General features: G+C 34.5%; 1 protein-coding gene across 2 annotated transcripts in view; it reads left to right on the top strand.

Annotated features, from left to right (window-relative positions):
• LOC143250722 (suppressor of lurcher protein 1-like) overlaps positions 1-2,598 on the top strand; it is a 58,588-nt gene extending 55,990 nt beyond the window's left edge. For both annotated transcript variants that reach the window (XM_076501660.1, XM_076501661.1), the window contains one exon: positions 1,589-2,598. In XM_076501660.1, coding sequence (XP_076357775.1) covers positions 1,589-1,668 — 80 coding nt within the window. In that variant the 3' untranslated portion in view covers positions 1,669-2,598. The remainder of the gene's footprint in view (positions 1-1,588) is intronic.
• The last annotated feature ends 10,129 nt before the right edge of the window (positions 2,599-12,727 follow it).

The following is a 12,727-nucleotide window of genomic DNA, read 5'->3' on the forward strand; positions in this document are numbered from 1 at the left end:
TTTACTTGGCTTATAGTTTTAGTATATTGGTTAGGCCTCCTCCACTGAAGCAAGTTGAATGTACCCAGGAAGGGTTGTTAGTTAAACCCTGCTACTTGTAATACGTTTACTGCATTGTATAATATAGCATCAGCCATTGTAACTCATATTACTGATACAAATACCTATAGTTATACACCATATACAAGGGAAGTCGATCTCATCAATTATAGCTACAGAAAGAATGTTAGAAAGAAAACAGGCTATAGTCAGATCAAATATACACAGACAGATACTAATAATGTACTAATACTTATCTTTTATACAAAATACAGGTTATGGTTAGGTAAAATGAAGGTGTGTTTTCAATAGTTTAATAAACTTTTTTTATAAGGATGTTTGCATATTTTAATAGTAAATGCTATCCAAATTTATTGGAAGAAAAATAAAAAATACGGAAATATAGCTCGTTCTACAAAAACTTACGAATGAAAATCACTTTACAATTTGTTTTATCTTAAGGGACCTTCAAACGAGTTGTTAAGACAGATATCCAGGTCAAAACTGTCAGACAGTTCGGAAGACGAACAGTCCCGTTAACGTCAATACGCACGTGATTCTCGTGAGGGTTTCGTTTCCGAAGCAAATTCGTTTGTGATCTCACCGACCTGCTGTAACCAAGAGCGAACTAATAATAAGAAAAATTAGGATTCTTAACAAAGTCCGACTATAAACGCAGAAAAATTAGGATTCTTAACAAAGTCCGACTGCAAACGTAGAAAAAATAGGATTCTTAACAAAGTCCGACTATAAAAATTATTCGTGAAAAAAATTTAATTAGCCCATTTTTGCGTCACACACCATCACCTTTTCACATAAGTATTAAAACGCCATACATTGTTAGCCACGTGAGGTTTTTGTACTGATCGTGTTGTATAAAAGTATACGCTGAAATTTCACGTAATAAAGCGATTGGCTTCTACCTTTGAAATTGAGTTTTAGAAATAAAAAATAAGTTTAAAATATCTTTATCCATGTGTTCTCTACAGACCTCAGTACCTAAAAATCTTTTATATTGGTTTGTTTGTTTAGCGCAATGTTCCACAATAGGCTGCCTGTGCTGTGACAACCACGGGTATCGAAACCCGGTCCTTAGCGTTATAAGCCTTCAGGTGTATCTCTAAGTTACTGGATGGGGGAGCTTTATCTTGAATTTTGTATTATTCTACCGGAATGAGCAAAACACGTGCTTATATATTTTGCATTAGGCATTGTATAAAATCGGAAACCACATACAACAGTGCTATCCATACCTTATAACCATATACAACAGTGCTATCCATACCTTATAACCACATACAACAGTGCTATCCATACTTTATTGGTAAAAAAAAAGAACTTAGAGATAGACTAGCGGACGAACAGACAGATGTACAGATATTTTAATGAAGTAAAACTACCGTCAAACTATTCCTATGCAATGTTTTCTGTAGAGATTCGATAGATTTGAATTCGCGAAGGTTGTCTCTTTATTGTGATTATTATTATTTTATTGTACTAAACTGCGAAGCCGTGTTATTGATTTATTCCCACTTATTTTTTTCTTCAGGTTCAAATCGAGAACAACATATAATAACATTTTTCTTCATTACCGAAGTGTTCTGTGTGATATTACATCGTGTGTTATGAAGAAAAAGCTACATACCTCTCTCCGCTCTGAAGTGTTACTATTACCCTGAAGTGCCTACATTACAGAGCATTGGCATCCTGGCTCATTTCCTGTGATATTTTTGACTCAATGCCTGACGTCACAATCTGGGGTGATATACGGCGCTCTCTATGAACAGGAATGTATGCTAATAATGTTTAAACCAGAAACGACGGCCTTGTACATGTAAGACGTCATTGTAGTGTCTAGCAGTGTGAAATGAGCTTCATATTTTATCCAAAAGAAACCAAGTGTTAGAAGGGGTATTTCTTGTAAAGTGCGTTTATTGTCGTGAACCCACGTTACCAGTTAACAACGGAGACTGTGTAAGTCCGGTTTAACTAAAATCAAGTGGAAAGAAAACTCAAAGTGCCAAGGTTTAGACCACGTCTTTCTTAATTATATCATTTAAAAACGATTTCAAAATATTTCTCATAATATTATTACTGTTATTGAAAATGGTATTGCTAGAAGACCGTTGAATTGAAATATTTGCCACAATCCAATGTCGTATATATAGCTATTATTAGAGCGAGTTTAAAACATTTATCTTATAAAAGTTACTGATAAACAAGAAAAGTTATTGATTTTAAATTAATTATTTTTTTTCGTCACGAAATAACCTAATAAGGATCATAGTTGAAATCCTTAAACGTATTATTTCTAGACACTTGGTTAAGCTTATGAGCATAACCTGATTACCGCTTGGCAACTTAACAAGTCTTCGACCCACATAGCTAGCGACATCTTTTGAAAGTGTTTCGAAACTAGTCTTTTATCAGAATATTTAGCACTAAGTAGAGTCGTGCTTTATCCTAGGTTTTATTTAATATCAAAGAAAAATGCACCGTAATGTATTATTTTAGTAAAAGATGCTAGTTGTACATAATATTTGTGAAAAATATATCTCAAAAATAAATATAATGTGTTATTATTCATTATCATATGGTTGACTTTTCATCAAGAATATTTTGGTACATCAACAGTTATTGTGTTTCAACCTGCTATGAAGCACTAATAATTCTATCGGACGCTGCTTTTAAAAGTAAACAACTGAAGTTATTCACGATGATTGATTTTAGAAACGTAAATGTAAACGCTGGTTGTGAGTTTAAGTCAATGGTGAAATTTTTAGCTAATTTATTGTTTTTAGTGTAAAATTACACAATACATTATTTGCACACTGTCCACCGCAGGCAGACGATTCTCAGACGTTTGTGTTATAAGTCCTTAAACTTTCCGCTGAATTACCGGGAAGCCTATTTTCAAACTTTGATAACAAGTTATTTCTCATCTGAGTGTATTTTTCAATGGGTATTTAGTTGAGGAAAAAAATTAAGGTAATTTTTTTATAGTTTTTATGAGTACAAAAACACACAAACCATTTTACCCTCAGTGATATTGAACTCAATAGACGAAAGAATATTTTTATTTGTGGAAAGTACAACTCTGTGTCTTTGAAAATTGATATAGAAAACTAATTTAACATTTTTCACGCTAATCACAATGGAAGCTTTTATCTCGTTTTGCACTATGTCATTTGGAGGGAATCGAGAGGGTTAATAACTTACTTACTTCTCACAATATCATCTTTATAAGAAACTATCTGAAAAGAAACAAAACTTACATCGTGACTAAGTTCAACTTAGAAGATTAGATATACATAAGTGGCCCTTATGTTTTAGGAATTTGAAGTAACCTAATATGTTATAACACAAACATCTTTTAAATCTTATACACTTTCGACTTGGATCGAAACCCCTTTTTTATACTTATACGTCTGATACAGATTTCTCTCACAAACTTTATATGAAAGTTATATAAAAGAAGGTGAGTTATTACGGTTCGTCTGTGTTGTCATTTCTTAACATATAGTAAGAACATTACATAGTTTAAAAAAATCGGTCAAATCGGAAGAGAATTCATAAAAATCATAATTTTTACGGTAACAGTTTGTGTTTTTGACATAGTATGGGTAGACGTTGGTAAACTGTACTGAAATACGTTTGTTTATTTAGAATAATCACGCAAAGCTGCAAAGGTGTAATCTGCGCCTGCAACATTAGTCCATAATATTGAACAGACTAGAAGAACTAAATAAATCAACTAGCTAATCAACAACACTCACTGACAATTATGAGTGCTGTAATCTAATAGTGGAATTTGACCGTCATTCTTGTAACGACCCAAAATATGAATGAGTTTTGCTTTTCTCGTGACAACGTAGACTCACAACAGTCCAGCTTGGTAACCATTATATCTCGACTTTTTTTTTCAAATAATGAAAGATCTTGAGACATAGTTTGTAGTGTAATATATTAACATCAACTGTACAGTACAGATTATCCTAAAACCAACCTATTTTTAAGAACTTTGTGATTAATTAAAAGGTACATCAATTCTCATACCTTTATTGTTAAAATGGTCAGTAGATGGCGGGAGATACTAAAACATTGAAAGATCTCATCCAAGTTCTTTGAATAAGCCTACAATGCCTTATAAGAAAAAAAACAAACAAAGAATAGTGTGTCAACTACATCATATTGACTCTGTCCAGTGCTGATGAGCCTTTCGCACAACACGAGGGCTCATCAGACCGGCTGGAATGCCATAAACATAATAGTGGTGAGGGCTATTTACAAAATGAAGTTCATCTGTTATGCCAATTGAATTGTAATTATTATGAATTTTTATATCAAAATCCTATAGGATTAGAACTATAAGAACTAATAACACAACATTATTTATTTATTAACACAGATTATTTATTACTATTATTATCAATTGAATGTCAAACGTTTTGTTGTGGTTCTGGATCAAAATAATAATTACATGAAAATGATGGGTGATGCCAAAACAGCATATGTTCATTATGTTTAAATCTTGAACGAAACTGTACTCACTAATTCTCCCTACCCGTCCTTCAGATGTTTTATCTGTCTTAATTTCCTTTCGTTCACCACTGTGTTTCCTCATTCTTACCTGCATTATACTATCTGTACACACAGTGATCTCTTTCCTCATTCTTACCTGCATTATACTATCTGTACACACAGTGATCTCTTTCCTCATTCTTACCTGTATTATACTATCTGTACACACAGTGATCTCTTTCCTCATTCTTACCTCTATTAGACTATCTGTACACACAGTGATCTCTTTCCTCATTCTTACCTGTATTATACTATCTGTACACACAGTGATCTCTTTCCTCATTCTTACCTGTATTATACTATCTGTACACACAGTGAACTCTTTCCTTATTCTTACCTCTATTAGACTATCTTTACACACAGTGATCTCTTTCCTCATTCTTACCTCTATTAGACTATCTGTATACACAATGATCTCTTTCAAACAAGGTCTGAAACGACCTGGTGATGCAACTTAATTTTTGTGTTGCAATTCGAATTTCTTCCTTTGGGATCGTAATAACACGACGGTCGTCCTATCATTTGCTAGTAAAAGAGTAGTCCAAATGTAGGCGGTAGGTTGTGTTGACTAGCTGTTTTATGCCCATTACGAGTATCGAAACCCATACTTCTTTCGGTATGATTTTTCTTTCTTTGTCGTCCATGATTAGAGCCTGTTGTGTCATTCATATCCATTATTCATTCCTTCACTGAAAGTTGTTTCACTTTTTATTAATAACTTCAACCTTTCCAGCTTGTTAAACAACACCTTTTATTAATAACTTCAACCTTTCCAGCTTGTTAAACAACACTTTTTATTAATAACTTCAACCTTTCCAGCTTGTTAAACAACACTTTTTATTAATAACTTCAACCTTTCCAGCTTGTTAAACAACACTTTTTATTAATAACTTCAACCTTTCCAGCTTGTTAAACAACACCTTTTATTAATAACTTCAACCTTTCCAGCTTGTTAAACAACACTTTTTAGTAATAACTTCAACCTTTCCAGCTTGTTAAACAACACTTTTTATTAATAACTTCAAACTTTCCAGTGTGTTAAACAACACCTTTTATTAATAACTTCAACCATTTCCTCGTGATAAATAAAACTTTTTTATTAATAGCTTCAACCTTTCCAGTGTGTTAAACAATACTTTTTCTTAATAACTTCAACCTTTCCAGCTTGTTAAACAACACTTTTTTTATTAGTAACTTCAACCATTTCCTTGTGTTAAACAACATTCTGTATTAATAACTTCAGTATTGCTATCACAGTATTTAACACATAGTAAAACAGAAATATTTCACAGTATGTTTTAAGCAAATGTTTGTTTCGGCGAAAAAACTACATTGGACTAGCTGCTGTGTTCCCTGCAGAATCAAACCACGAATTTTAGAGTTGTAAACCCTTAATCTTACGGCTGATCCACCAGGGGACATATTTCAAAGAACATTTATTAACATAAAATTTTAATTTTGCTTTCAGTGTAATAAAACTAAATAGAAATTTTGTGATAACATAACCAATAGTTCTTTTTTTTCTAAGATTTTTTAAAACTTTTAATAATATAAAGGTAAAATATGAAGGTAAAAAAAAATAGGTTAACAACACTATACCTGACATACAAAATGTCAACAAGACCGCAGTGTCAATACCAAGTTTTATCAGGCTGACTGAAATACGACATACACAGTAGTGATAAAGACGGTATTTATATTATTAAATTTTCATGTATAACTATTATGGTGTGAACTAAATTAAGTTGGTACAGTGTAATTACCATCAAATAATTTACAAATAAGGACAAGAGCTAATAACACACTATTCATTTCTTTTAATGTCATTTGGTTATTATCATTTATTTTTACTTGAACTTACTTTACTGTAAGAAGGTCTAAAAACTCTAACATCGAATTTAAAAACAGTACATTTATATATATTATTATGTTCATCACTGAAGAAGTGAACATATAATGAGGAAAAAGAGACTGACATATAACAAAATAACACAGGTAAACAACTGTAGTAAGAATATTTTCTTTTGTAAGTATTTGTGATAATTTCAATGGTGAAATGCTCTTCATGACCACTACATTGAAGCTGATGTCTTGAGACAGATATAAGAATCGGAAATAAGGAAATGACGTAGTAGTATGTGTTGATAGCTTCCTCTAAATAGCCAAAGTTCGAATTGGACGGGATCTTATCTCTTACAAATTGTAAAATAATGTACCACATTAAAATGTATTACATATGTTATAAATTAGGAGAAATAGGCATTTAAAAAGTGGTCAAATATTATGATTTTTATCGCTTGTCTTCTTGGTCTGGCCTGGCATGGCCAAGTGGGTTAAAGCGTCCAACTCGCAATCTGAGGGTTGCGGAATCAAATCCCAGTCGCACCAAACATGCTCACCCTTTTAGCCATGGGGGCGTTATAACGCCATGGTCAATCCCAATATTCGTGGGTAATATCGGTGGGTCGTGATGACTAGCTGCCTTCCCTCTAGTCTTACACTGCTAAATTAGGGACGGCTAGCTCAGATAGCCCTCGTGTAGCTTTGCGCGAAACTCGAAAATAAACAAAACAAGTTCTTCTTCGTTTATTCCAGTATTAAAATGATTAAGTAAATTAATGCGTCTTTTTCAGGTTTTAATAACTGAAAAAATAAAGCTAATTTTATATTAGAAAATACTGTTATGAAATTAAACATTATTTTGTATGGAAACGCATTAAACATTTTTAAACATGTTAAAATGTTATTCTAATCTATAATGGACATAGCGTGTATGTAACCATAATTGTCCCTAGTTGCACAGCGGTATATCTGCGGACTTAAGCATTAGAAACGGATTTTCGATACTCGTGGAGTGCAGAGCATAGAAAGGCTTTTTTTTTTCTGGGGGGAGGGGTAAGCGTTGCAAGTCCGCACACATACCGCTAAGCCACTGGGGCGGAGGGGTTAGCTTTGTGCTTAAATACAAACAAAATTCACCACAACTTCTGCACCATCTATTGAATAGCACCACAAACAAACATCTATAAAAATGTTACACTTTCGGTATTCAAGAATTGGACAATTATGAAAATAACTCTAGCATGTGCAACAACCATTTATTTATAAAAGAATCCAGTTTTTAATAAAAGTACTCTACTCTCAAGAACATGACCTTCACTAGGACTGTACTTGAAAGTTTGATTATGTATTTAGTGATTTAATTTTAAATGTAGTACTGAAAAACTGAAATTCTTTAAAATATATTATGCTCTCATCCGTATAGCAAGCGGACTCTGTCATATTTCCAGCATTCATTCATTCACTAGCAGACCGAGATCCCCAAATCTTAAAATCAAAAACAAGTGCCAACCACTATACTTACTAAAAACATCGATTTCTTAAAACACGAAGCTAGAAAACTGCTACTTTATCATCTGTAGACTCATTTTCTTCTGCCAGACTTTTGTGATAACAACGAAGCAAGTACGAGCCCAATACATTACTTTATTCACAAACCACTCACAAAAATATTTACATGTACTCCATACTCACATGTCATTTTACAATAATAAGCAACCTAAAATATGCTGAGGCTTAACATGGTTTAACAGTTGGTATACCAGACTGAGGATCGCAATGTCCAAAATACATGATATGATGGCACTGAGCACGTCCCGCACGTCCAGGTGTGGGCACGTTATAAAAGTGGCAGTCAATTCCTTTATTTAGTACAAAAAGTAGAACAAAGTTCTTCAGGTGATAACTGCTGATGGCTCATCTATAGTTGAAAATTAAAGACGGCTACACTTAACTTTGACCGTTTAGTCCTGGTCTCAATGAGGTGTCGTTCCAGTTGGAAAATTTCCATTTCAAAAACATCCTGTACTTGACTTACTAAACATGTCATGAGGTTAGACCACCAGTAAAATAACAAACATTCTGATACATACTATGTAGTGTAGTATGATACTAAAAAAAAAGAAAACTCTTATACTTCGAGAATCAATTTTGGGGTCTTTCTGATATGCAAGTTAAATAGCTTTCTGATTAAAAAAATGTTATGTTGAAGAGTAAAGAAACCAAAATTAGGAAAAACAAATATGTTTATTTCTTCCTTTTGAAGATAATTTATCATGCTGTGATGTAGTCTACAGAAAGCATAATTCTTCTCGTAATTCATGTCATGCGAACGTTTTGTTGACGTCACGGTAGTACAAATTTCAACGTTAGGAGTTCTTTATTTAACGTCATTTTAATGTATTGAGACTGACTGACAGACAACACACACTACTGTATAGTGGTATAAATAGTTAAAATAGGTGACCCCTCCAGACGCCCTTCGACTCACTTTCGGTTCAGTTATCAAAATTGTTAGTAGATGGCATCTAAGCTTTAATCTATGATATTGGAAAAAAACATCCAGTTTAAGTAGATAGAGAAACATGAATAATGTTAAGATACATTTATAATACATCCAATTATGCACATTATTTAATCATACTTGGCTTTCTTTATTCATTAAAAGAAAGAGAGACAAACGAAACACACTGTGTTACATTCGTGCTAGAATGCTATAATAAATATAACTAAGTGGATTTTGAAATATAGATCCAAGTCGTGATAAATTTTAAATGACATTTATTCGTTGTTAAGCACAAAACTACGCAAAGTTCCATCTATGCTCTGACCATTACAGGTATCGAAACCCAGTTTCTAGCGTTGTAAGTCCACAGACCACTGTATCACTAAAAAGCCGGCGAATGAGAGAAACATACTTTTATATTTTCAATTGAATTATTGTTTAAAAAAATGAATTTTTAAACATATTTAGTTCAAATCTATAATTTCTATTCACATATTATGGAGAAGCCAAGATGATATCACATACATACAGAAACATCTGCCTCAATGTCAGTCAACACTACTTTTGCTACTATTAGCGTCAGCAAAACTGGTGTTATGAAGCATTTGCGGTTTTAAAAGACTACGCTTTTAAAAATAAAAACTGAGAAGTATTTTAATAATCTACCTAAACAACACCCAAAACGTAAAACCCAGCCTGCAAAAATACGTACCGCTTTAAATACCTCTGTAATTAAATCTGTTCCTGTATGACTTCCTGGAAATAGCCAGTCTTAGCAATAAGCAAATTTACGAAACGACAAACCCACCCTTTGAAACGTCTTTCACCCACACAAGAAAACATTCTAGCTTCTGTTACAACTATAATAAACACGAACCTCCAACCCAAGCGACAAGCAGATGCAAAATAATAAAAAAAAAAACAAGGATGGACATGGGGGAGTTCAGGAGGTTGGGGTTCTTTTTTTCTAGAACAAAATAATAAAAGATAAGTATGGTAATGAGTTAGAAACGTTCTAGAACAAGTAGTAATTACTCTACATTACTTTAGTTTCCAGCTTTATATGTATATGTGTACGTAGGTATGTCCAGATGTGGAGCTAACAAAACCAAACTTAGCACACGAACCCAGGTGGTCCTGGGGGTGTTCTTATCGATATGGTGTAGTTTCTCTTCGAAAGGGTACCAAGGGGAGTTAACCGCCTCCTGAACATCACCCAGGAGTGATTGGGATCTAATATTAGATTATCGGGGGTCGCTGAACCTGAATATATCTATCTGGGGTTCACGCGCTGTTCAATATCCCGGAAGAACCATATTTAGTTTTGTATTTCTGTATCTTCGTCTTCTCGACCCCTCCCACAGTTTTGGGGCTAATAGAACCAAACTTTACAGGCGAACTTGAGTTAGTCTGGGGATGGTGTACGTATTGATATGGCTTAGTTCGCTCTACCAATGGAATGCCAAGGAAGTTATAACGCGCCCAAAACCTCACCCAAGCTTAATGTAAGTTTTAGGGGTCGCTGAACCAGAATCCTCCAAACAGTGTTAAAAATCCTTATCTTGATGTGTAACGACATACATTTGATAAGAAATTACACTTCACAAATTTAATCCACTTATATCATAACATTTACTGTCTTTTTAATAGAAACAGTTTATCAACCAATATTGAGTCTATCGTACCTCAGCAGGTCTAGAGAACACTATTATAATCGAAAGGCCTCGTCGGCATAGTTATTATAAATCCAGCGAGGTTGACATGTTATTATGCACTCTTCTTTATCCCTCAGTAAGTTTGCGTACTTACAACATTAAAATAAGTAGGATTCTTTGTGGTGAACATAGCAGATAGCCCTAAGTGGCTTTCTTCAAAGAATAACAAATGTATTCCGAAATTATTATTATGTTGTTGTTTATGAATCAAGCACAAAGCTACACAATGGGCTATCTGTGCTCTGTCCACCACGGGTATTGAAACCCGGTCTGTAGCGTTGTAAGTCCGCAGACATAACGCTGAGCCACTGGGGGGCAGTTATTATTATAAAACAATGTTGTATTCAAAATTATTCCTATTTGCCCTCTTCCAAGATCATCAAAAGTTATTTATCCCTTATTCAGAATTATTATAAATAAAGTAACACTTTCTATTAAGCTTTAAGCTTATGGACTTATAATACTAAAATCCAGAATTTGACACCGTGATATAAATAGAGTAGGTAAGCGCAAATCAATAGCCACTAATTGTACAGGAATGTTACATACACATAACACACCATTACTGTACAGATATGTTACATACACATAATACACCATTACTGTACAGGAATGTTACATACACATAACACACCATCACTGTACAGGTATGTTACATACACATAACACACCATTACTGTACAGGAATGTTACATACACATAACACACCATCACTGTACAGGAATGTTACATACACATAACACACCATCACTGTACAGGAATGTTACATACACATAACACACCATTACTGTACAGGAATGTTACATACACATAACACACCATTACTTCTAATGGTTTAGTAATCTCACCAAAATTGCCGCACCATTATTTTGTTTGTTTGTTTTGAAATTAGCACAAAGCTACTCAAGGGCTACCTGTGCTAGCCGTCCCTATTTTAGCAGTGTAAGACCAGAGGGAAGGCAGCTAGTCATCACCACCCACCGCCAACTCATGGGCTACTCTCTTACCAACGAATAGTAAGATTCAGCGTAACATTATAACGCCCCCACGGCTGGGAGGGCGAGCATGTTTAGCACGACGAAGATGCGAACCCGCGACCCTCAGATTACGAGTCGCACGCCTTAACACGCTTGGCCATGCTGGGCCCTGCACCATTATAGCCAAGCCTCTAACATCTTTTAAGCGTGTAAGTAAACGGGTGTGTGTGTATGTTTTCTTACGGCAAAGACACATTGGCCTATCTGCTGAGTCCACCGAGGGGAATCGAACCCTTGATTTTAGCGTTGTAAGTCCGAAGACTTACCGCTGTCCCAGTGGGTGACGAATGTAAACGGAAACTTCACTGACTTTTATTTCTTCTTCAAGTAATATGATACAAAGTGGCTTATCAGTCAAATATTGTAATATTACTTCTTGTTATTATGAATTGTTACGAACAAGATTTATTACCAGATCCAATTTTCACTATTTTTCACCCATTATCAACTTTAAGGTTCAATTTTTCTTTTACCGAAAATGCTAAATAGAAAAACCATAAGAAATACCAATGTTTAACAATTTTTCAAGATTTCTACATTTGCTCTATAGTATTAAGAATCTTTTCCAAGATGTTGCATACGAAAGCTCCATAACTTTGTTTGTTTTTGAATTTCACGCAAAGATACATGAGGGCAACCTGCGCTAGCCGTCCCTATTTTAACAGTGTAAGACTAAAGGAAAGACAGCTAGTCATCACCACCCACCGCTAACGCTTGGGCCACTCTTTTTACTCATGAATAATGGGATTGACCTTCACATTATGATGCCTACACGGCTGAAAGGGCGAGCATGTTTGGTGCAACTGGGATTCGAACCCGCGACCGTCAGATTACGAGTCGAGCGCCTTAACCACCTGGCCATGCCGGGTCCCCATGGCTGAAAGGGCGAGCATTTTTGGTGGGGTGAAGATTGAGCCCTAACCACCTGGCCATGCCATGCCAGCTTCCATAAGCAATTCTAATGTTTCTCACATTTATCAGGATCCTTGCTTACATGATACCCCATCTAT

The sequence above is a fragment of the Tachypleus tridentatus genome, chromosome 5, assembly GCF_004210375.1.
Source record: "Tachypleus tridentatus isolate NWPU-2018 chromosome 5, ASM421037v1, whole genome shotgun sequence".
Classification (NCBI taxonomy): Eukaryota; Metazoa; Arthropoda; class Merostomata; order Xiphosura; family Limulidae; genus Tachypleus; species Tachypleus tridentatus.